Source organism: Silurus meridionalis, chromosome 2 (genome assembly GCF_014805685.1).
Source record: "Silurus meridionalis isolate SWU-2019-XX chromosome 2, ASM1480568v1, whole genome shotgun sequence".
NCBI lineage: Eukaryota > Metazoa > Chordata > Actinopteri > Siluriformes > Siluridae > Silurus > Silurus meridionalis.
The window spans coordinates 33788603-33813006 of NC_060885.1; the positions used below are offsets into that span (position 1 = coordinate 33788603).

General features: G+C 39.1%; 2 protein-coding genes across 4 annotated transcripts; both read left to right on the forward strand.

The window, feature by feature from the left end:
* The first annotated feature begins 955 nt into the window (after positions 1-955).
* On the forward strand, positions 956-10440 carry gclc (glutamate-cysteine ligase, catalytic subunit). Its single transcript, XM_046871123.1, has 16 exons — positions 956-1116; positions 3882-3994; positions 4570-4752; positions 5159-5272; positions 5565-5623; positions 5962-6098; positions 6194-6268; positions 6773-6889; positions 7004-7142; positions 7221-7333; positions 7452-7544; positions 7667-7771; positions 7861-7942; positions 8057-8154; positions 8252-8372; positions 9698-10440. The coding sequence occupies exons 1-16, from the start codon at positions 967-969 to the stop codon at positions 9877-9879; spliced, it is 1881 nt and encodes a 626-aa protein (XP_046727079.1). The 5' UTR covers positions 956-966; the 3' UTR covers positions 9880-10440.
* A 617-nt stretch (positions 10441-11057) lies between these two features.
* On the forward strand, positions 11058-22455 carry elovl5 (ELOVL fatty acid elongase 5). 3 transcript variants are annotated; one of them, XM_046871159.1, is made up of 8 exons: positions 11058-11396; positions 12838-12902; positions 16021-16208; positions 17974-18051; positions 19215-19386; positions 20513-20637; positions 20889-21023; positions 21548-22455. In XM_046871159.1, exons 2-8 carry the CDS (start codon positions 12845-12847, stop codon positions 21674-21676), a joined length of 885 nt encoding a protein of 294 aa, XP_046727115.1. In that variant the 5' UTR covers positions 11058-11396; positions 12838-12844; the 3' UTR covers positions 21677-22455. The 3 variants fall into 3 exon arrangements, with proteins under 3 accessions (XP_046727115.1, XP_046727104.1, XP_046727123.1); XM_046871148.1 differs by lacking the exon at positions 11058-11396 and adding an exon at positions 11716-11867; XM_046871167.1 differs by lacking the exon at positions 11058-11396 and adding an exon at positions 11896-11915.
* The last annotated feature ends 1949 nt before the right edge of the window (positions 22456-24404 follow it).

Here is a 24404-nt window from a genome sequence, read left to right on the forward strand (position 1 = left end):
TTGTGGAACTTGCAGTGGATGGTGGTGATGATAAAGTAGAAAAAAAAGAACATGATGAAGATGATGATAAAGGATGAAAAGATAACGAAGAAGAAAATAATGATGATTATGAAAAATAAAAATAAAGGAGCAGGTAATGAAATAGAAAAGAAGATGAAAAGGATGATGAAGAGAAGATCAAGAAAAGAAAAGTAGTGGAAGATGATGAGGAAAAGAATAATAAAATGAAAAGATGATTATGAAAAATAAAGGAGCAGGTAATGAAATAGACAAGAAGACAAAAAAGGATGATGAAAAAATGATGAAGAAAATGAAGAAAGAGAACAAGAAAGTATAAATATATATAAATTTGTGTGTGTATATATATATATATATATATATATATATATAGTGTGTGTGTATTTATTTGTTTGCATTTTTCGCTGAGTCACGATGAGCCTTTTCTCTGGCGCGAGCTCCGTTGTCCTGGCAACACAGCCCGCCTCCTGGCAGAGGGGGGGGGGAAGGCGGGAAATCGCTGAGTCATTACATGACGCGCCTCAGAACCGCTGCACGCGCGGTCACGTGATCGACCTCGCGTCTCGCGCGGTGCTGAAGAAGAACAAGGGAAAAAAATCCCTCCCTCAGTCGGTGGTTCACAGTGCGCACGAGACGAAGCGCGAGGAGCTCTCAGCCGGTAAACCCCCCCGTTCACTGCTCTCCGTTACCGTCCGTGAAAAAAATACCGTTAAGGCCCCGTCCACACACACACACACGGTCTCCGTGCTAGGAGGCTAACACATCCCCCCTCACCCCCGCTCTCACTGTCGTGTCCGGTCCTAACGCGTTTCTTTCTGCCTCAGCGCCGTATTATTTCTGTCCCTCAGCAGCACCAGGTCCGGGGATCGAGTCGGCCGTGTGGCGGTGAGTTTCCTGAAGGAGGTCGTGTGTGCGTGTGTTTGGGTAAAGCCTCCGCCGGTCGCGCTAATGGGCTTGCTGACACAAGGCTCCCCGCTGAACTGGAGCGAGACGAAGAAGTACGCCGACCATGTGAGGAAACACGGCATCGTTCAGTTTCTTAACATCTACAACAAGGTCAAAGACCGGCAGAAGGACGTGCTCAAATGGGGTGATGAGGTAAGTGTGAGGTGTTTTATTCTCTCTCACACACACACACACACACACACACACACACACACACAACACAGTGATGTAACTCGGAAGCCACGCTGTCTAGCTCTTATCCGGCTCTAACTCGGCAGCACCATTAGCTTTGCAGGTCAGTGGCTAAAACGCCCCTCTTCCCCCTTGTCTTCGGTGCACTACATACCGGCTGCAGTGATAAATCCATGCGCCCTAACGAGTGCCCTACGTTGGGTAGGGAGGCTTTTGTGGATGGAGCCTGCAGCAGGTGCAGATCTGTATAACCGTGATAACACACTTTCAATGGAATTTTATCAACTCCTTTGTGTATATGTGTGTGTGTGTGTGTATGTATGTATGTATGTATGTATGTATGTATATATGTTGTGTGTGTGTATAATATGCACAAATACACAAAAATGTGTAGTATGTGTATACACACATTTTTAGTAAACTTGTTCAACAGCTTTAGCATCTATTTTTTAATGTCAAGCGCCTTTATAAACAAATCAGTTTACACAATGTTGCTGTTTTCACTTCTGGTAGCTTTAAAAACATTTAATGCATTTCGTTGTCTGTACTTTGCTATAACAATGTTATACTAGTTAAACAAACTAATTGTTTGTACGTCTGTCCTTTAGGGCTGCAGGATTTGGCGGTAAAGTGTCCTGTTGCGGTTACTGTGGTCAATAATGCGGTTGTACGGAAGCGTATTGCATTCACACAGAAAAAATCACAGAAAGGTTCTCATAATTATGAGTCTGTGGCAGCGGATCATTTTAGCGCATAACACCGGTTCTCATGGAGATGTAGCAGATATCATCTGGTTTAGTGTGATGACTGTATATTAGTTTAATTAGCTACTGGACATTTCCTCGCTGACCTGCCCCTCCTGCTAATTAATTTACTTATGGTAAGTCGTGCTTCAGTTAATAGACACGGCGTTAACTATTTTTATTATTATTATATTTTAACATTGACTACTAATATATGTTACACATTCTGACTGTCCACTCGATAAGAGTTTGTTTCATCAAGTGAACAGTCAGAATGCCCACTTGATGAAACATAGTAATAATAATAATAATAATAATAAAAATAGTTAATGCCCCGTGTCTATTAACTGAAGGAAGACTTACCGTAAGTAAATGAATTTGCAGGAGGGGCAGTCAGCGAGGAAATGTCCAGTCCACTTTGATTTAGTGAATCTTACATAGTTCCTCTCTGCTCACTGTTGGTGATCTTAAAGCTAAAATATCATCATATAACACCTAGCGTTGTTTTTGGCTACCAGTTCAGTGTCGATCTGCTCGCCGTCCACATTAGTACACGTTTGTTGTTGTTTTTTGTTAGTGGCATGGAAAATATTACTTACTTCAGAAGTATGTGTCCATACATGCACTTATTTATTAAATAATTCATTAAATCGCAACAATCGCACAAGCCGACATTGCGATACGATTAATCGTACAGCACTACTATCCATCTATCTATGTATGTATCAGTGTGTTAGAATTTGTGACATACATGTCATATTTTAATGTAATGTTTTATTTTATTTGTTTTTTTAGTCCCGTTTATTATGCTCAAAAATCAGCTGAAAGAAAGCACCCTCTCTCGTTCTGCTATCACCTGTGCAATATTGTGTAAGTCCTCCTTGTGCCACCGATGGTTCTGATTCGTCAAGACGTGAACTCTAACCCTTGAGGCGTGCCATGATACCTGCCTTGCCTAGTGCGTTTTTGTGCTATTTGTCCACGTGATGCCAGACAACCTGATTGAGCAAACCAGGCCACCTTTTTCTGTTGGTCCAGTTCTGATGCCCATGTGCTCATTGTAGGTGCTTTCGGTAATGTACAGGGCTCCTGCTGCTCTGAAGCTAAGCAAACCCCTACAGCGTAAAATGCGATGATCTGTGTGTTCGGATTCCTTTCTTTCACAGGCACATCACTTTTTTTTAAGCAGTTTGTGATGCAGTAGATCTTTTGTGGGATCTTGACTTTGCTCCTTGCAGTGAGCTTTTGGCAGCCATGACCCTGTCACTGGTTCACCCACTTGTCCTTGTGAGAAACTTACCCGTGCCTTTCTAGCAACATGCCACAAGACCTACTGTTTTGGAGACGCTCTGACCCCAGTAGTCTAGACATCACAATGTAGCTTATGTCCGAGTCAGTCAGTTGCTTACTCTCAATTTCAAGAAATGACTTTTCATGTGGTACTTGATGTACGTAGGATAAGTTTTTTTTATTTTATTTATTTATTTATTTATTTTTATTTGCATGTCCAATTATGCTAACGCATTTGCATAAATATATGTGCATTTTAGAAAAGTTTACAGGTTTATTCCGGCTCCAATTTATTGTTTTCAGGAGTTTAACGCAGAAAAATGTCATGTACAGGATGTCGTTTTTACTGAACAAGTACTAATTGTAAGTCGAACATGTTTATAAAATACGAGAGGTCAAAGTAAATTTTGTCATACAGCAAGGTATCATCAGGGCGCTTTGCTGAGCGAGCATTGGAATGTTGTTAGTTTTAGATTAATCCTCTGGCCAAACAATGGATTCGATGTTAGGGTCAGATTAGGAATGTGAATGTGTGAAAGAGCCCTAGGTGGTGTCCCGTACTGTGGTTTATAACGTTTTTTGAATCAGGATGTCCAAGAACAATGTTGTTTGTGTAACATTAACAAAGGTAACTCGCAGTTTGTGCTTGTATTTTGTTTTACACTTCCTGTTGTTTTTTTTTTTTCTGCTCAGGTGGAGTACATGTTGGTAGAACTGGATGAAAAAAATGAAAAGGCTTGTCTTGTTCTGAATGGAAATGAAGTGTTGGAAACGTTGCAAGAAAAGGGGGAAAATGCCAACCCTAAGTGAGTCACTACTGCCCTTTGCTATGCAAGATCGTAGTTTGTGCAGCTCGTTATGAGAGAATATACATTTTCTGCATCAGTGTTTTAATTTTACAAACAGTAACTCAACATCTTGTTAAATATTCAGTTTTTGAAATGTCTGATCATTAAGAAGAAGAATTCTCATCATGGTCATATTTGCAAAATTTTTGTAATATGCACTAGTTGATGCTTGCTTTTTATTAGGTAAATATATAAATTAATATGTTAATATATAAATAAATGGTCAGTGCATGGGCATGTGAAAGAGATATGGAGCCCGACCCAGTTTATAGTAGTGTAGTTGGAATGAATTGTCTTTATTATGGCCTCTCTGCTGAACAACTAGCAAGTGTGCAATTCCCCTAATACTACACATACGTATTTTGCATAATTCAGACTTTTCTGCACATGCAAATGTGTGTAGTGTTGATGCACAGTGTACATGTGTAATTGTTAGTGCTCAATGCAAATATGTGATAAGCTGAAACCCGATCCCTGAGTTGATAAGTCTTAGTTTTTGTTTGTGTTTTTTTTTCCCCCTTTTATTTCTGCAGCCATCCAACCCTGTGGAGACCAGAGTATGGCAGCTACATGATTGAGGGCACGCCGGGGCAGCCTTATGGTGGAACGATGTCAGAGTTCAACACCGTAGAGGACAACATGGGTAAACGGAGGAGGGAGGGCTGCTCCGTGCTCAACAAAGACGAGACTCTCTGCACCATCACGTCATTCCCTCGGTAGCATGGAGCATACAGTCAGCAATTCCTAATCATTTGTATTGACCAGCAGTGGTGCACTCGTTCTCTTTAGGTCTTTGAGTCGAGCTATTCTATGTGTATGACTGGAATAATGACTGGAAACTCTATTCTGGAGTCAAATAGTCATCTTTCTCTCTTTGTCTTTTTTTTTTTTTTTTTTTTCTGAAAATCATCTTTGTGTGTATGCAGTGATAATTCACTAATTTGAATGCTGCATCTATGATAATCATAGAGAATAATCACCCATAAGTCCAGAGAGAAAAGTTTAAACGCATACGTAATAATAAAACATGCTCTAGACATTAAAAATTGTTTCGTTTCATCAGTTTAGAGTCATGCATTTGTTCAGCCTTTTAGCATTTAACAGCTTATCCATGCTTTTCAGGTTGGGTTGTCCAGGTTTCACAAAGCCAGAACAAAAGCCAACTCCTGTTGAAAAAGGAGCAAGCAAGTCTCTCTTCTTCCCCGATGAAGCAATCAACAGGCATCCCCGCTTCAGGTCAGTGTTCTTACTTTCTCTTTTTGCTTTCAGGTTTATCGCCTCCAGCAGGTTTTATTTGTTTTTCACAAAGGGTGTGGATACTGAGAATTGTACCTCGTAAATCTGGAGAAAGTTTTTTTTTTTTTTAATCAAGAAAATGTAATTAAATATATACATAATGTACTTTGTTCTCATAAGAGGGCATGTAACTACAATTCTGACCTGTCTAAAAGTCACGGCGTTATTATTACTGTGGCTAAACTAGTGCAGTTTTCTATATATCAAGAGTTTTATCATTCGTCTGTTTCAGCACTTTGACCAGGAACATTCGTCACAGAAGGGGGGAGAAGGTGGCCATCAACGTACCGAGTGAGTCGTATATTAACTCGTTCACTGCACAAATGTACGTTGGATTTGGATGCAGTTTTATAGAAATCTTGATGTTCTTTATTGAAAATTAGAGCAAACGTAGTGTAAAAAAAGAAAATAAGCAGGTCATGTGACTGCAGGATTGATAAAGTATAGAGAGACCGATACAATGTATACTTTATAAAGTTCATCTGAGAACCTGATATGTTTTGTTCAAAAGCGAGGTGGCTTGAATTACTGTGCGGGCGTAACGCTATCCCCGATTGTCTCGGAAATTCCATATCAAAGAAGGCAATATGTTGTGTGTTAAGGATTGTGGATCTTTTTTACTTTTATAGTCTTTAAAGATCAAAACACACCAAATCCATTTGTGGAGACGTTTCCTGAGGACGACGGGGAGGCGGCGAGCGCAGCCCTCTCTGACCACATCTACATGGACGCCATGGGCTTTGGAATGGGAAACTGCTGTCTGCAGGTGAGGCTGTTCATAAAGTATATTAGGTTATCACAGTGTTGTTTGTTTGTTTATTTATTATCAAGCTTTTCTAACTGTAAAATGTTATCATTCAGGTCACATTTCAAGCTTGCAGCATCAGTGAGGCTCGATACCTCTATGATCAGCTGGCCACATTCTGCCCCATAATGGTGAGTAATGATACATATGTAAATATAATTTTAATAAAATTTTTAAGATTCAACACCATGAAACAATAAAGGATTAGGCTTAGGTTTGGGGAGAGTGAGGGGCGAGTTGTCTGTTTGTCTGCCAACATTCCCTTCAGTAAGACATCCTAAGAACAAGTAGATGTTGTGGAACCTTTAGGTTCATAGTAACGGCAAAATATTCTTTGTTTGATGCAGATCAACAGGTTAACGCTGTTGGCATAAAGTTCAACGTGTTCTTTTAATTTTGACTGATCTGTGCTTTTTGTCAGCCCCAGGCCTGTAATACAGTCTACTACTGAGGAAGTTTATTAACTGTTGGTAGTAAGATGGACTATGATGTTTAAATAAAAAAAATAAAAATCCTATTCATTTTTCATATAATTAAAAAATGTGAAACTAATATGCGACTGAACACATTGATGATCTAATTTATTGATTTTTTTTGACTGAGCTGTAGCTTTAAATGTGTTACGATTTTTGCAGATGGCCCTCAGTGCTGCTTCTCCTTTCTATCGTGGCTACATGTCGGATATCGACTGTCGCTGGGGCGTTATCTCAGCCTCGGTGGACGACAGAACTCGGGAAGAACGAGGGCTGGAGGTCAGAGCAGAATCCTTTTGAAAATTATCTCAAACTATGGAATTAAATCAAAGCCACATTTTCTTTTCTGAAATTCCTTGTAAGCATTTTGGCCTGTGTGCTCATGTCTTACAGCCTTTAAAAAACAACAAGTTCAGGATCCACAAGTCAAGATACGATTCCATCGACAGCTACCTTTCTTTTTGTGGGGAAAAATACAACGATATAGAATTGACGAAAGACGATGAGATCTACAATCAGCTCCTGGACGCGGGTAAAAAAAAAACAAAAGAGCAGAATTTTACATTACATTGTTGCAAAATCTACATGTTAATAACAAGCAATATTGCAGGTATTGACAAACTATTGGCCCAGCACATCGCACACCTTTTTATTCGTGACCCACTTTCACTGTTTCTGGAGAAGATTCATTTGGATGATGAGAACGAATCGGATCACTTTGAGGTACTTGGTGTTTAAGTGGTCGGTTGTATTGCATGCTATTTTCAGTAGATTCTTTTCAAAGCAGTAAAAAAATCTCCTCCTGTGTGCATTAACTTTTTTTTGTTGTTTTTTGGTACAGAATCTTCAGTCAACTAACTGGCAGACCATGAGATTCAAACCACCTCCTCCAAATTCTGACATAGGATGGAGAGTCGAGTTTCGGCCCATGGAGGTATGTGGTTTGTCAAAACGCTATTAAATTTGACAGATTAGCATGCTAGTCGAATAATTATGCATATTTATACAGCTGTAGCGTGTGCTGATTTGTAACGGAAGCATTTCTCTCCTACTCAGGTTCAGTTAACCGACTTTGAGAACGCTGCATATGTTGTGTTCATTGTACTCCTCACACGAGTGATCCTTTCCTACAAGTTAGACTTTCTCATTCCTTTGTCAAAGGTCTGGTTTTTTTTTTTTTAGCGTTTGTGTTACTAATACTGAAACACTTTGGTCATTTTTTGTTTAAAAATATGACCATATTTCTTCAGGTTGATGACAACATGAAAGTCGCCCAGAAACGAAATGCCGTGCAAGAAAGCATGTTTTATTTCAAGAAGGACATCTATAAAGGTAAATAAGAAGAACGTGTTCATCGAAATGATTACATGTAGATATACTGAGAAAATATGAAGAAGTGCTTACTGTGCTCTGACGAGCTACTAATCCAAAATCATATCCCTCAAGGCTGTAACCCGTTATTTGAATCAAAAAATGGCGTTGAGAATGACGAAGATCAGGAGGAGTACACTCTGATGAGCATTGACACGATCATCAACGGCAAGGTAAAGAACAGATCTTCAGCCAGTCCTCCATCAAGCCTCCTGTGACGTGTTCTGATTTTGCACGTAAAGTAAATGTTTATTGTAACGTGTTTTAAAGGAGGGAGTGTTCCAGGGACTTGTACCGATTCTGAACTGCTACCTGGAGAATATGGAGGTTGACGTAGACACACGATGCACCATCTTGAACTACCTGAAACTCATTAAGAAGCGAGCATCGGGTACGCACAGCATGAAATACCTGTACTACGGTTCTATTTTTCCATGTGCAGTTTACGTTCCATATGCTAAAATCACACGTGTCCTGAACATGACCAAGATGAATCAACATGACCAAATGTGGGTTTCTTGGATGTCGATATCATGGTCAGGTCACTCAGAGAAGTGCTTGGATCAGGGGTCCCGAAATCTTTTTTCTGTGACTGGTCGGGTTGGTCTGGAACTGAAAATTTCACAGGCCGGAGTGACTACCCGTATTATTGTGGATATTTTACGATTTAAAATATGTATTATGCCTATGAATGCTACATTTGTTTTTGTTCTGCACCAAACAGTCAAATTAGCATTTATTTTAGAGATATATATATATATATCGCCTATTAAAAAAGCATTATTACTATCATTTATTTTTTTTCTTTTTTCATTGCTACTCGAATCAAAACATTTATTTACTTGTGTTTGGTTGGTGGGTAAAGCCAACAAATTATTACGCTATGTTAATAACTAGGGTTTATTATAATAAATGAATGAATATGAATACTGGATAAAAACCAATCAAGCATAACACTCCATGTTAAAATAGTATCATGAAACTTAATTATGAAATTGTGCCAAAGGAAATAAATATGAATGAATACATTATAAATAATAAATGTAATGTAGCACTCGCTGTTCCGTGGTGTCAGTGATTCACCGCTAGAGGCCGCTCTTGTAACGAGCAAACTATCGGTGTCTCGACCTCTGTTAATAACTAAGGGAAAATGTTTGTTAAAAAGGCATGATTAAATACAATTCATTTTGAAAATGAATTAGAAAAAAAAAGTCTCTGGCATTTAGATGGCTGTAACAAAGGGCTGGACCCCTGATCTAATATCTGCTGGGAATAAAAGATCATTTTCAGTAACACTCTAAAATCAGCCTTCTCTTTCTCTCTCAAGGTTTTTTTCCTTATCTTTTTCTCATCATCTTCGCCTACTGTAACAGAGCATTCATTACACACAAACAGGGGGGGTGACCACTCTCTTCCTCTGGCCCCACCCCATTCACAAACCAGGGTTTGACCACGCCCCCTTTCCCACATAAATCAGAATTGTTCGCTAAATGATTTGCATATACTTGTGATCACTGTTTTACATACTGAGTTGGTCAACATGACGATGGTAAAATTATGAAAAGTCAGTCGTGTTTTCTTATCCACTTATATTGCAAAGCCGCAGTAATGTTTTTATTTTTCTAGCCATTTCGGTTTATTCATTGTTGATGTTCAAGTGTTGCCATAGGACCTTTTTTAAATTAACGTCTTGTGCATGCTTGTAATCACCCTCAGGAGAACTGATGACCATGGCGAAGTGGATGAGGGAATTCGTTGCCAAGCATCCACAGTACAAGAAAGACAGCGTGATAACTGACAAAATAAACTACGACCTGCTCCGTAAGTGCGACCGAATTGCCAAGGGAGAAGAGCAGTGCCCTGAACTGATCGGTGAGCCGGTGAAAAGAGGAAACTGAGGCAGAAGAAGAGCAAACAAATGTTTTATTTGTTGTTTTTGATTTCTGCATGAAAACTGATGACCAAAATGTTTCCACAAGATAAAAAAAAAAACATTCCAGACAAATTGAAGTTTTGGAGTATGAACTGCAGGGTTTCTTTTTTTTTTTTTTTTTTTTTTTTGTACATATGAGATTTTTATGCTTCTCAAAAATCTAAATTATTTTAATAACATAAGTCAGTCAATCGGTGTCCCTGGAATCAGTTGTCTATATTTTCTTCTTCTTTCTGACTCAAGATTATTTTCTGTGATTGTGTGTGTAAAGGAAGCATTTGTACATTGGTTTTCTTTGCCCATTTTAAAAGCCTGCTGTAAATAATGTTTCTTCATTAAGCTGACGAGTGCATAACAATGTTGATTTAATAGCTAACAAATGTCTGTTCCTTTCTGTTGAGATTTTTTCTCTCTCTCCACACAAAATCCATGAACACCACATGTGGTTTGAAGGTGTAAAAATTGTGCTTCAATACAGAAATTCTCAGGCTAAATTCCCTCTGATTAAAATAAATCCTTAGCATTATATCTGATTTCTGAAACAATATTTCTGCATAAGTAGTAGTTCTATTTTCACCCACTAGAGGATGCACTTGAATTAAACACTAAATGCAGTTTTTAATGGACTAAGACCAGATTTGAGTGAAAAAATGATATACATATAGATATTTTTACTTTCCTTGATCAGTCAATAAACATAATTTATTAATATTCTGTGCCATAACCATTAAAAACACGATCTTAAAAAAATCCTGTGATTCAACCTAATTTTATTTCTGAAACATGTACAGATTTATATGAGACACAAACTTATAAGCATTACCCGGTAATTAACTTACCTGTGGTTAGAAACTTGTGTTTTAGATAAAACTGTGTAATACTTTAAAAGGGTTTTGTTTGGTGTGCGCATGCGCAGTGCGGCGCAACTGTTTTTCGCGTTATTGTGAGAGCTGCGCTGTGATTGGTCACTGAGGACTTCAGACGAATGGGGTGATTTTGGAAGGTTTCGTGTGAAGCCCGTGGGCTGTGTTCTAATCCACACAAGGAAGTAGTGGATAGTGTGTGAGAATGTGTGTGAGGAGACACTGATTAGCAAAATAAAGTCATATTTTCTTCCATATTGAACATTTCCAGAGTCGCACCAGTGCACATGCGGTGAGGAAGTATGGGTTTATAGTCCAGGTGGAAGTGGGAGAAGGTCCTGAAGGACTTCCTGTAAGTTTTTGTGGTGTGTTTTAATCTGCTGTAGATCCTAAAATCATCATCATTAAGTGTTAGACTGGGTGTCCGACACAAATCCTAGAGCAGACTTTGTCCTATCAGGCGTTTCAATCTGTCCCGTTACACAAACACACACACATCCCAGACTTCCTCTACTCTTCCCACACACACACACACACACACACACTCTCTCTCTCTCTCTCGCACTCAGAAACGGAAACAGCAGGTCGCAGGGACACAAGGACGTCGGTCCACACGCAGGTAGGTTCATCATTTCGGACGCACCAATACAAACTTAATTAATTAATCAATCAATTAATTAATTAATCGTAGAATAAGAACCCATTTGTCCGGTCCGATGATCTGACCGCGGAAACGCGATGCTGCGGGTTTGTTCCAGACTTTTAACAGCTCAGCAGCAGTTTCTACAGATTTGTGACCCGTGTGTGTGTGTGAGGGTGAGGGTTCTCTCACTGTGTGTGCGGGGTATTTTTCTTTTCCCGGGAAAAAACTCGGGAAACGTTGCCGTGTCACGTGACCTGCCGTAGGCGATCACGCGGCGTGTAAAAGCAACTTCAAAAAGTCCGGGCGTTACGGCGTCACGTGACCTGTTACTTCACAGAAGGACTGAAATCTCCTTATTTGGTAATAGAAACAAATTCTACTTCCTTTAGTACAGGTCAGTGCGTTACTGAGGAGGATGAAGATGATGATGATGACGATGACTTCTTGGTAATTGTTGTTTTGCTGATTGGGATTATGGCGGAGAACATCACAGGGGTCAGAGTTTTCTACACACACACACGGAGAACATTTCCTCCACACACACACTCATACCGCAGCTTCTCATTTATGATGATTTCGCTCCACAGTAATGAGGAAGGCCGTGTTTAGTGAAGCGTAATGGAGAAATGTAGTGTGGACATTTCCTCCAAATGTAACGTAAAATAACTGAAAACAATGTTTACACGGTTAAAAAAAACCACACACACACCGCTGAGTACCAGGAAGTGAAGATCTCCTCATGGTGTCTTCACACCAGGATCTCATTCCAGCCACCATGTGGGGAAAAAGGAAATATCACAACATCTTACAAACCATTGGAATTCTGTTTCCGTTCACATCAGCGTCTTTAAGGTTTTATCTACCTGTTAACATGGATGGTTCCATAGATCATCTCATGGTTAATGTGTGCTAGAGAACCTGCAATAACACTGCACTGAGTATTGATAAATATATAGAACATCTGCGACGTGGTATTAAAAAGCTTCGAGACCTGCCCTGGTTACTACTTTATTTATCTACGTTTACACACAGTCACCTTCAAAATAGTCTCCCAAGCGTTCCTGCAACGTTTGGACCATATCCTGGAAGACACTTCCTGCAATTTGCTCTGGATCTCCTCAGCACCAGTTGCACAGCTCCACAGGACGATATCTTTTGGTTCACTGAATTATGATATTCGGTGCTTCCTGTGACTGTGCATGCAGCTTTTTGATGCTTTTTCGATACTGAAACTTTTTGCTCCTCCCTCGTATGTAGGTAAATGTTATTTTGATTTTGACGTACAATAAAGTGTGATCGCTTGAAGGTTGTAACTGGGTGTAGCTACAGAACCGGCCGCTCGTACTGAATTCCCACATATTCGAACGTGATCAGTTTCAGAAAAAATTCTAACGACTCTCTCTCCTCTTTTCCACAGGCTAGAGATGGAAAGCATTAACCACAGGCTGAACAAATATTTTGACTCATTTATGGGTCCCAGGGGTAAGTTATCTCTCGTTCCTGCCTCAATCTTCATGTAATGCCTCACGTGTAAGCAATGCGGTGTTGAGGTTTGTCCAAGTGAACACGTTTTAATAAAATTCTTCTCACGAGTCCCAGTGAACCGTAAACTCACTCCATGCTTGAGTGGTCGCTTCTCTTCTGTGCTCCAGGAGGTTTTTTTAAAACAGGCACTTGTTGACCTTCTCACTTTTATTGTCCATTAAAGTTAGACGGTCGAGTGATCGTCTGTGATCATCAATGATCGTCTGTGATCATCAGTGATCGTCTGTGATCATCAGTGATTGTCTGTGATCGCCTGTGATTGTCTGTGATCATCAGTGATTGTCTGTGATAATCAGTGGTCATCAGTGGTCATCAGTGATCCTCTGTGATTGTCTGTGATCATCAGTGATCGTCTGTGATCATCAGTGATTGTGATCGCCTGTGATCGTCTGTGATCATCAGTGATTGTGATCATCTGTGATTGTCTGTGATTGTCTGTGATCGCCTGTGATTGTCTGTGATCATCAGTGATTGTCTGTGATCATCAGTGGTCATCAGTGGTCATCAGAGATCCTCTGTGATCGTCTGTGATCATCAGTGATTGTCTGTGATCGCCTGTGATTGTCTGTGATTGTCTGTGATCACCTGTGATTGTCTGTGATCACCTGTGATTGTCTGTGATCATCAGTGATTGTCTGTGATCATCAGTGATTGTGATTGTCTGTGATCCTCTGTGATCGTCTTTGATCGTCTGTGATCATCTGTGATGATCTGTGATCGTCAGTGATCATCAGTGATCATCGGTAATCGTCTATGATCGTAGCAACCAACAAAATTCGAATAAACAGCCAAATAGAAAGGTTTTAAGGAGGAAAAAAGAAAAGTGATCATAAAATAGATCAATTTCACAATAAACAGGTCACTCAACTGTGCCCACACTTAACAAATTTGTAACTTTCTAAACAGTCCTTTTGGGGAAAGTTTACCAAATTAGCTCAATTAGTTCTGAGCTCCGTGCCACCGAATGTTCAACATCTGTCCGATTGTGAGGTGATTTAATGCTCACACTCCTTTTTAAGTCATTCCACAGGTTTTTGGTAGGATATTAACTCGGGTTTAAATCTTCTTACTCTGAATCCATTCCTTTGTTTGTCATGTGGAGTTGACCGAGGGAAGGGTGTGTGCTCTAATCCCTGACCTTCCACTGCCTCTAGAGCGATTAAGTATGTTTCAAGAATGTTCTAGAGCATTTCTGAAACAATTATAATATAAATAATATATAAATAAAATAAATATAAAAATTAAATAGAACATGATTTTAATGCAGTACATGTTTTATTATTATTGATTAAATTGAGTAATTTATTAAATGGGCACAAATTAAATGGATTATATCAAATTAAATAAATGAAAAACTCTGGAATTGTCAAGATTTTCCCTTTTCAAGAGAAATTCCTGAAGCTGTACATCAGATGCAAATGAATTCGTGTTCGCTAGACTCGCTAAAAACGTTGGCGATGGCAGGAAGTGGCTGCAATTTCACGCATACGCAAAAAACAATTTACAACACGCAACAAAACGTCCAGCGCGAGCAGCCGCAGTGACACTGCGCTTACTCTGGTTTCCTTTTTATCCCCCTGACGTTGTGTATGTTTTAAATTTTAATAATAATAATTCTCATTAATTACGCTGCGTTTAAAGTGCGAGGCGGAGACTAAACAAACCTGCGGTTCACCACTTAATACGTCCGTGAGGAAACATGGATTATAACTATGTTCTGCACGTAAAAAAGGATTGTAAATTCTTGTCAACCTCTGTCATATCTTGTGCTACATGTGATGTCATTTGTGACGGAGACATACGTCTGTCCACTGGAGACAAATCGAGTCGTTTATTTATAAACAGTACTGGAAATGATTCTGTAGTAAAAATAAAAACACTGCATGAGATCAGTCTGAAAACGTTTTCATTTCACGTGTTTATATTTCATGTGCACGTCCACAAGATGGTGGATCTTGTGCCTCGTTTCATGAAGACGCTTGTAGGACAGGGACGCCCAGTCTTATCTGTGTTGGTGCAGGTTTCTATTCCAAACAAGCACGAGCCACATCAGATTCTCCAGATGTGCAAGCGGATAAATGTGCAGTCAGTTGTGATTTCTGATTTCTTCGGAATGAAAGAACACCCTCGTGGAAACCCTCACCCTCACCCCCTCCCTGTGGTGGAGCTTCAGAAATCCTGGATGCTGCAGTAAAACATTTAGAGGATTTCCTGTTTCATTGATAAGGTGAACAGCTCTGACACAAAAACAGCTGAACGTCTGGTTTTTAAAGGAACGTTTTCTACATGAGGAGGGATTTGGACTGTAATTAATATCAACAGCTACAACGTGCTCAGGAACACAATTCGCATGAACAGTTCTGCATTTAAGCGTTCATCCCTGAACACCTCATTCACCAGGGAACTGTAATGAATGGACATTCAGTGTTGAGGATGAGGAATTGGTTCTCTTGAGTCTGGTTCTTCCTCATGACATCTCAGGGAGTTTTTCTTTGCTACTGTTCACTCATTAGGGATACATTTATACAGAACAAACTGATGGGCACTAAACTTATACATTCCAACATAAACTATTTATCTCTGTAAAATGTCTTTCATGTCCAAATGCTGGAGGACAAAATGTTATTCAACAGCATCTGTTTATTTCAGTGAAGCAAATGTAAAATGCGTTTACTGATTTAAACATCGTTCAAGTTTTCCGTCATTGTGACGTAGACTGAACCAGATGTCTACAATGCCACATGTGGAATTAATCATATTCTACAAAGTAGAAGATCAAACGTTTTTAAATGTTTCATTAGTTTACATTTAAATGCCTGTTAATGAAGTTTTAATTGATTTTATTTCCTTAACATTTACGTGTCAAGTCAAATCCTTTACATTGCTTCCTCTTCCTCTAAATGTTTCTTGTTCTTCAGGAACCTGGTGTGAAATACACGTATGCTGATGTCTAATGTAACGTGATTTAATGCAGAAATTCATATTAGTTACAGGAACATGAAAGTAAATTTATAAAATGGAGCTTCAATTGCTTTTCCATTCCTGCACTTTCCAGATCCTCGTGTGAGAGGCTGGTTACTCCTGGATAACTACCTGCCCACTCTGGCCTTCACCATCATATACCTCCTGATCGTGTGGATGGGGCCGAAGTACATGAGGAACAAGCAGCCGTTCTCCTGCAGGGGGATTTTAGTGGTGTATAATCTGGCGCTCACGCTTCTCTCCCTGTACATGTTTTATGAGGTGGGTCAAAGGCTTCATCTGACGGATGTTTTTTTCAGGTGACTGATTTACGGTCGTTATAGAGATTTACAGGTGTATGGGTGCACTTTCTAAAAGAGAACGCTATAAAACGAAGAGAATAGACTATTGGGAATAAAAGGTATATTTTTGCCGATGAGTATGTATATCATTAAAAAAAACGCTGAGTCAGCGATTCTGAGCCCAGCAAAGCCACTGGTGTATTAAATACTGTAAAAAAAAAAAAAAAGTAGCTTGTAAATTGTTGAACTTAAATACAGAAATAAGTAACTGAAATGGATTTAATAACAGAGAGTGAATTATTAAGGTGTTGGTTCACTACCAGACTCCACAACTATGTCATTACAGTTTGGCTTTAAATTCACTCCATTCTGCCTGTTGTTCCTCTAAAGTGGATGCTGTTTAATGAAGTGCATGATCCAAAATCACTTAACGGTTTAACTGGCAGTGAAGACCATAGCAAATGATTTAACCATTCAGTTGGTCCTCCTGCCCTGTGGATGGTGGTGAGGGTTTTCCTGGAAGATTATAAGAAGGTTTCATCTTAGGATACATTTGTTTAGATTCTAAAGGATTAAATAAACACCAAAGCAAACTCCAGCAAATTCCTGCCCTGTATAACAGATCTACTGTTTTGATTTGGAGTTTGTCACCCGTCTGAATCCACATTGTACTCGAACCATTGTTCATTGTTTTCTTCTCAACACTCCCGTGTCACATGGTTCTCGCAGCAGAAGTGAATCTGCAGAGATTGGGGGCAGTGAGTTGGCATGTGTGATGCCATGTTATGATCTTTGATCATTACCTAATGGCTAAAGTCCACCTTAAGTCCAAGCCAACTGTCCAAGACAGCGCACAATAAAACTTTATGGAGATTTTTCACTTTATTTATTAATTTTTTTTCCTGTGCAATGTTTCATTTCTCTAACGAAGAGGTCGGTACAAACACATGGCTATAAAAGGCTAAAGGAAGTGTAGTAAGTCATTACTAAAGATTTAAAGCACTTTTATACGTCGTTTTGGAAAAGGGCGTCTGCTAAATGCCGCAAATGTAAATGTAGTAAGTTCACAAATTCTACACTACACGAGTATGGGAATATTTAATAAAAAATAAATAAAAATGCTGTGATATAATAATTTAGTTGTTCTTAGGAACCACCTGAATGTGTCCAAAATGAGCTCATATATTCCTGCTAATATTTTTGTAATTTCTTCTAGAACAATAATAAACCCATTAATACCCAGAACCCTGGAAGAAATGAAGGAGGGTGCTGTATTATAGCACGAGCTCCAGATGTACAAGTTCATCTAACAGATTAATTATCTTGGTGTATTTGGCTGATCTGCATATTTACTGGAGCTCGACCGATTTATCGATTTTGCTGATTAATCGTTACCGATAGTTGATTGCTGAAACTATTCGATATCGGTAAAAATCACTACCGATTTTCCGGCCCGCTGTTATTCCGAGAGCGGCCTCTAGGGGGAATCAGTGACGCCACGTGCTGTTTGTTTTTATACGCAAGACTTGGCGCGGCATAGAGATAATTTCATGTATGTAAATATACGTTTCCATGTAAATAAAAAACTCATTTGATTAATTCGTTATCTGGAACTACGATCCAACCTAGCTATCGTTAAAATCGGTCGACCTCTAATTAGATTTCCACAGACAGTCAGTTCATTGAACGAGCCTGTTTTTGGATTGTTAAAGTGTTTATACGCAGCTCTTTTCTTTCCTCTGCAGCTCGTGGCTGCTGTGTGGCAAGGCAGCTATAATTTCTTCTGCCAGGACACTCACAGCGGAGGAGCAGCTGACGACAGGGTAAAACATGTACACCACACCTTCAAATGTGATTTCTCCATTGTGTTTGGAATCCTGTGCTTCAGAAGTCTCTCCTCCAATCGCTCCTGAGACGTCGAGTTGCATAAAACCCTCATGTTGTGCAACGTTTGTGTGCCTGCCAGATTAATGACATCATTGGCTAGTCAAGCACAGTGCGATGAACCTGAGTCAGAATCAGCAAACATGCCAAGCTTGTATAACACACACACACACACACACACACATACCTGTGTTACCTTGTTGGCAGCAGAAACAAGGTAATTATATCTTATTAAGCAACTTAAAATATTTCACCTGTCCTCACAAAGCCAGTGATTCATGGATCAGAGGTTTTTATAGCTTGAAGCTGTAACTGTACCATACAACATTCACGTTCTGGGGTATTTTATAGTATTTGCTCACAACGTTTCACTATAGTTTAATAGAGAAGGTATTTAAGTAGTGTGTAATACTGAAGTACACAAACGCACACACGTTGGATTTGTGTTCATTGTTAAAAGTCACAACCTTCAGCTTTGTTAGTAAAAGTGTGAAGATAAGATTCTTTACTCGAGGCCCGTGCATATTTCTTCTGAAGATAAGCGGAAAAAGGAATATTGCATTAATCGTTTAAGAATTAGTCTTTATTGTACGAATCACCGTTAGTTTCACTGGCTCAAAAGTAATCACGACTGACACGCAGATAAATAATAGAGAATGTAGTCACATCTTTTTTTCCTCCCAAAGTCTACACTCAAGAATCACCTTCAGGAATGTAAATACAGAAGGTTTATCTCAAGAATGCACAGCACTGGTAAAGCTCAGGAACTGAAAGGCCAGATTAGATGACTGAGAAGTGTAGAGAAGGAAAGGAACAGCTTGTGATCCAAAGCAAACCAAGAGCACTGAAGAAATGTCTTTAAAAGACTGTCAGTCTTCTGATCTGAAACCTGAGCGTGATCTTTACTTCTTGAAGACCAAACTGTGATGTTCAAAGGATTTAGATTGCAGGCAGACTGCATTCAAGTATAATCAAGCCAATAGAAATAATAGGACTAGGTTAAAAAAAAGCCTAATTGTGTATAAAAATGCAAAAAGAACAATGATTTGTTGGATGGTTTTGTTATTTACTGTTCACACCGTAATCACCAACGTCTCTGCAGATCATTCACGTGCTCTGGTGGTACTACTTCTCCAAGATCATCGAGTTTATGGACACCTTCTTCTTCATCCTGCGCAAAAACGACTACCAGATCACCTTCCTGCACATCTACCACCACGCTACCATGGTGAACATCTGGTGGTTCGTCATGAACTGGGTGCCGTGTGGACATTGTGAGTGTCACTTAAAAAAATAATCCAAAGGAAAGTTCACCAAGGCAACACTTTCAGACTCCTGAAATAGGCACTGCATCGATCATTCGCAGTGTGTGTGTGTGTGTGTGTGTGTGTGTGTGTGTGTGTTCAGTAAGAGCTACAACAGGTAATCTATCTCAGGAATTGGTCAACCTGGCTCGGAAAGCTCTAGGTCACATTATCTAATCAGTTGGTCTTTAAACTCGTTATCTCTAATACAGTCTTGCAGCGCACACACACACACACACACACACACACACACACACACAGTCAGTCAAATTAAAATGTTATGTCAGCATATCCAGATGTTTGACACCTGACCCTTTACACCTATAAAAAACAGTACTAAATCACGAACATTAATAGGTACTAAATTAATAGGTATTTAATCATTTAAATTTATGCATGAATATAAATTATAATAATTAAATATCGAGTAAAATAAAATACGCATTCAAACTGAAATGAAAAGTAAATAAATAAAAACGGTTACATAAACAGCATGTGGTGTCAGGGATTTTCCTCTAGAGGTCGCTCTCGTACTGTATAACGCAACCCGTAAAAATGATCAGTATGATTTTTTTGCTAATAGTCAACTTTTGGTGCAGATTATTCGGATTTTACAGCATGTTTGTGGAGATTTGGGTTCATTCAGCCCAAGCATTGGTCAAGCATTGATTAATTCATCGATAGTAAGAACCTGGTCAGGGTTATTGTGGATTTAATGAGTCTGTTTAATTCTTGTTTTATGTTCGTGTCAAGTGAACCAATTTTGGATATTTATGAATACGTTTGCAAGTGAGGTTACAAAACAACCGACTCTCACACATGACCTAAAGGAATGCTTGCTGCTGAGGTTGAAGAACTGATAGAACCAGCTTTCACTTCTATGCTTGTATTAACACGGCCGTCTGACTTTCCTCCGGGAGACCAGTTAGAGTTTATTACACACTTTTAATAACAGGTTTAGGCCACGCCTACTTTTAATTTAATTAAGATTTTTTTTACTTCATGAACTGATTTTTTTTGTCACTTTTTTAAAGTCTAAACCGAATTTTTCTTCGTTTATCGACCTTAACGTTCTCTTTCGCTCTGGTTTCCGCAGCCTATTTCGGCGCCACCTTTAACAGCTTCATCCATGTGCTGATGTACTCTTATTACGGGCTCTCCGCCATTCCTGCCATGCGTCCATACCTCTGGTGGAAGAAGTATATAACGCAAGGACAGCTGGTGAGCTGCATTTCATTTCATCGCATATTTATAATTTTTCTCCATGTCACATGACCTTTGTTTTTTGTTTTTTTTTTAACCTGAGTTTTAATAGATTTTACACTCATTTTGTTGATGTGATTCTTAACTGAATGCCACTTTTATCCAAAGTGATAGTAATATTATTCGGGTTTTGAAGTCTGGGACACACAATTTCTTCAGACGTATGTAAAATATAAATGAAATACGGAATTGTGTTCTTGCTCTAACAGATCCAGTTCGTCCTGACCATGTTCCAGACGTCCTGCGCTGTGGTGTGGCCCTGCGGCTTCCCCAAAGGCTGGCTGTATTTCCAGATCAGTTATATGATCACGCTCATCATTTTCTTCCTAAACTTTTACATCCAGGTGAGAATACATTTCACCATCATAAAGCATTTAAAGATTAAAGAAATGCATGTGTTCTGGGAATGCGTGTTTTTTCCAGTTTGGTCATCTCCATTAAATTCTATTAAATAGTCAACCATTAAAAAAAAACAGCTGGAAAGGATTAAATACAGTTTAATTTTTATAGCATTTATAGCTTTACATATTCAGCAACATCTGCCACAAAAAAAAATAAAAAACAGTGATTATGTAGAGTGTACAGGACGAGGCACCTGATCATCACATCTAGATGTTAATGTTGGACTTCCCAGTCCAGATTTATTCTCCCTGGTGCAGTTACGTAAAGCTACAGCAGATACATTCTAGAAAATTCTGTGCTTCCAATTTTAATTAGAGGATAAATTACATAAGGGTGTGACGGCCAGGTGTCCACATACTTTTGAGGATATAGTATCCATCTTGAAGGACCTGGTGTTATCAGTGCATTAGTGTAGAGTCCTGAACCTGCACCCAGATCAAGTTGTTCTTTTTTCTCTGTACATCAGACGTATAAGAAGCACGGAGCCGGGAAGAGAAAGGACCACAGACATCATGCGGTCAAATCGGCGAACGGCCATTCGAACGGCGTGACTCATACAGAAACAGTCACGCGCAGGAAGCTGAGGGCAGACTGAGGACTCGTCCTTGGACCCGGTTCCTCTACCTCCCTGTAGCACTTCTGTGAACGTCTGGAAAGACCTTCCCCAATCTAAACACTGCAGAGAGAGAGAGAGAGGAGAAGAGAAAATCAAAGTTAAATCCATATTAATCTTCAACAAGGTCGTAACTTTAGGTAAAATAGAGCGTAGATTGAAAAGGATCTGAGTTCCGTGGAAACTCGTAGAGAAATTGATTGCGTTGTATGTGTGAGGGTCTGGAAAACCCCGGGACATACTGTACATGGGTTTTTTACGGTTATGTTCATTATATATCTTTTTTTTTTTCTTTTCTAAAATCTGAAGGGTTTTTTCACGGCCCCCACACATATTAACTTCACTGTTCCACAAGATGAGATGATTCTTTAATATAGAAGCCAAAAATTCTCATTAAAATAAGACCTTCAATTTTCAAAACAGTCGAAAACAGAATTTAGTAAATACCAGAGCATTATCTACAGTGTTTGGTTTTTTTGTTTGTTTGTTTGTTTTTTGTGGGGTCCAAAATTTTTTTTTTTTTCTTATTAGTGTACATGTTCTATTTTTTTTTTTAATTTAATGACTGCATTCACCTGAGTTACAAATATTAACATGGATTTCCTGTATAAGTTTTGCTCTAATTACAGTGTATTTGAGTCGAATAGACGCGCTGTAAATCCACGCTGATCGGTGTTTTATCGGATCCATGAAAATCCAAACACCAAGAAACACCTGAAAATCTTTAACATTAAATGACTTTACCGTGTTTATTATTTTTATCAAATGAATATTTTATTGCTTTCATAATATCAGAGCCACAACAGGTCCGAGTAAAACTTGGGAATAAGTAGATGTGAAATATTCAGTTCTCAACAAGCAGTTTTACAAAATTAAATACAAAAATCTTTACTACTTAAATATATTTAACGATTTGACGTGAGCAAACCGTGAAGATTCCCCTGACCAGAAAATGAAACTATCACAGATCCAGTTTATACCTCATTATGTGTTGAACCTCGAAAAGCTCTGTGCATCGTTCCTGCTCTTCAGCATCATGTCGCTATTGTAAAGTGTACTGTACTGTATCATCTCCACTTACGTATAAATCCGTGAACACACCCAGTTCCTGAGCAGGTAGGAGCTTAAAGACTAGTTGCTATAAAAAACAAGTCCAGGATGCGCTCCAAATAATCAACCAATCCCAGTGTGTCAAATCATCACACGATAAAATCCTGCTAATTGAGTGATCCGTGTATGTAGAACGAACGTTGGTGAGACTTCTGCAAATCATCAAAGTTGCTTCCAGTTAAATATGGAGTTAGAAAAGTGCAGGATCTTGAGTTTTGTTCATTTTGATGATTCTTGAATATACTGTACATCTAGTTGTCAGCGCATGAAGTCAGTCTGGTTTCACTTAAACACCTGAGATTAAAGCGACTACGTGAACTTTACCTTCAGTAGCACTTTAGATTATAATGAAACTCTGACTCTCTCACCATTCTAGCAATCATGTCCAGTGTATAAACTAATTTAGTAAAGTAATTGTAATGTACTATTGGGTATCAGCATTCTGTGACAAGCCCGCCCTCTAGTGGTGACTCATATAGTGATGTATTGAAGCTAATAGTTCAAAGTAAGAACAATGTGAGCTAGCACGAGCTAGCTCAATCATCTGCCAGCATACACAACAGTAATAATGTTTTATGTGCACAATGAGTGTTATAGCGCCATCTAGAAACCACAAAGAGCAACAGTAATGTGCGTCACTACAACATGTGCTGTGCATCGTCTAATTATGTGCCTATAATAATCAAATGGAGTTCAGCTTCTACTGCACCATTTATACTAAACAATGACTTAGATACTCCTGTAGATCTGCTCCTTTATGATTCCTGTGGGTTTGGTGCTTCATTCAATTGAAGCATTCGTGTCAGCGCACACTATGCTAATTAGGAATTAATGCTATGCTAGGAAAAATAAAGTGGTCAGCGAGTGAGTTTTGATGACTGTACACTTTTTTCCCCACGTGCCACTACCAATAGAATCTCTTACCCTTATAAAACACTAACATCGTTTTTAAACTAGCATTTTCTCTGTGCTTTGTGTTTCTTTATTCGATACAGGGTTCATTATCATAACTATATATAATAAAGACGTTCGGATCTGTTGGATTCGAAGCTCGTAAATGTTGCACAGAAGCGAAGTAAAAATGTGTCCTCGTATGATTTTAACACATTTTCTGAAACCTGTGATGCAGGAAAGTGTAGAAACGACTGTATAGCACGATTAAAATAAAGGCCGTAGTGTTTATCCTGACTCGTGTGCTCGAAATCTGTTTACGCAATTGCCTGTTATGAAAAGAGCGACGTATTTAATGGTAGAATTGATGATCTGTAGCCAGAGCTGATTGGATATAATGCAATATATTGTAAGAAAAAGGTTTCTTGATGAATGGTTTGGACACTTTTCTCCACCAACCAAAGTGGAGGAGTTCTTGTTCCTCCTAAGTTGTTTGTGTTGACATTTTCACCATTTTTGTTTAATAGAACACATTTACAGCAATTATCCAGATTAAGGAACCCATCGAGGAGCCAAAGTCGAAAATCAGTAGAAGTCATCAGAAGTTGTTCCCAACCGTAAGCCCTAAAATCAGGTCTGCACAGGTGCGTGATCTTTACCTTCTCCTGGCTCTGCCATCCTTTCAACCTCACCCTGATTCCAGACATGC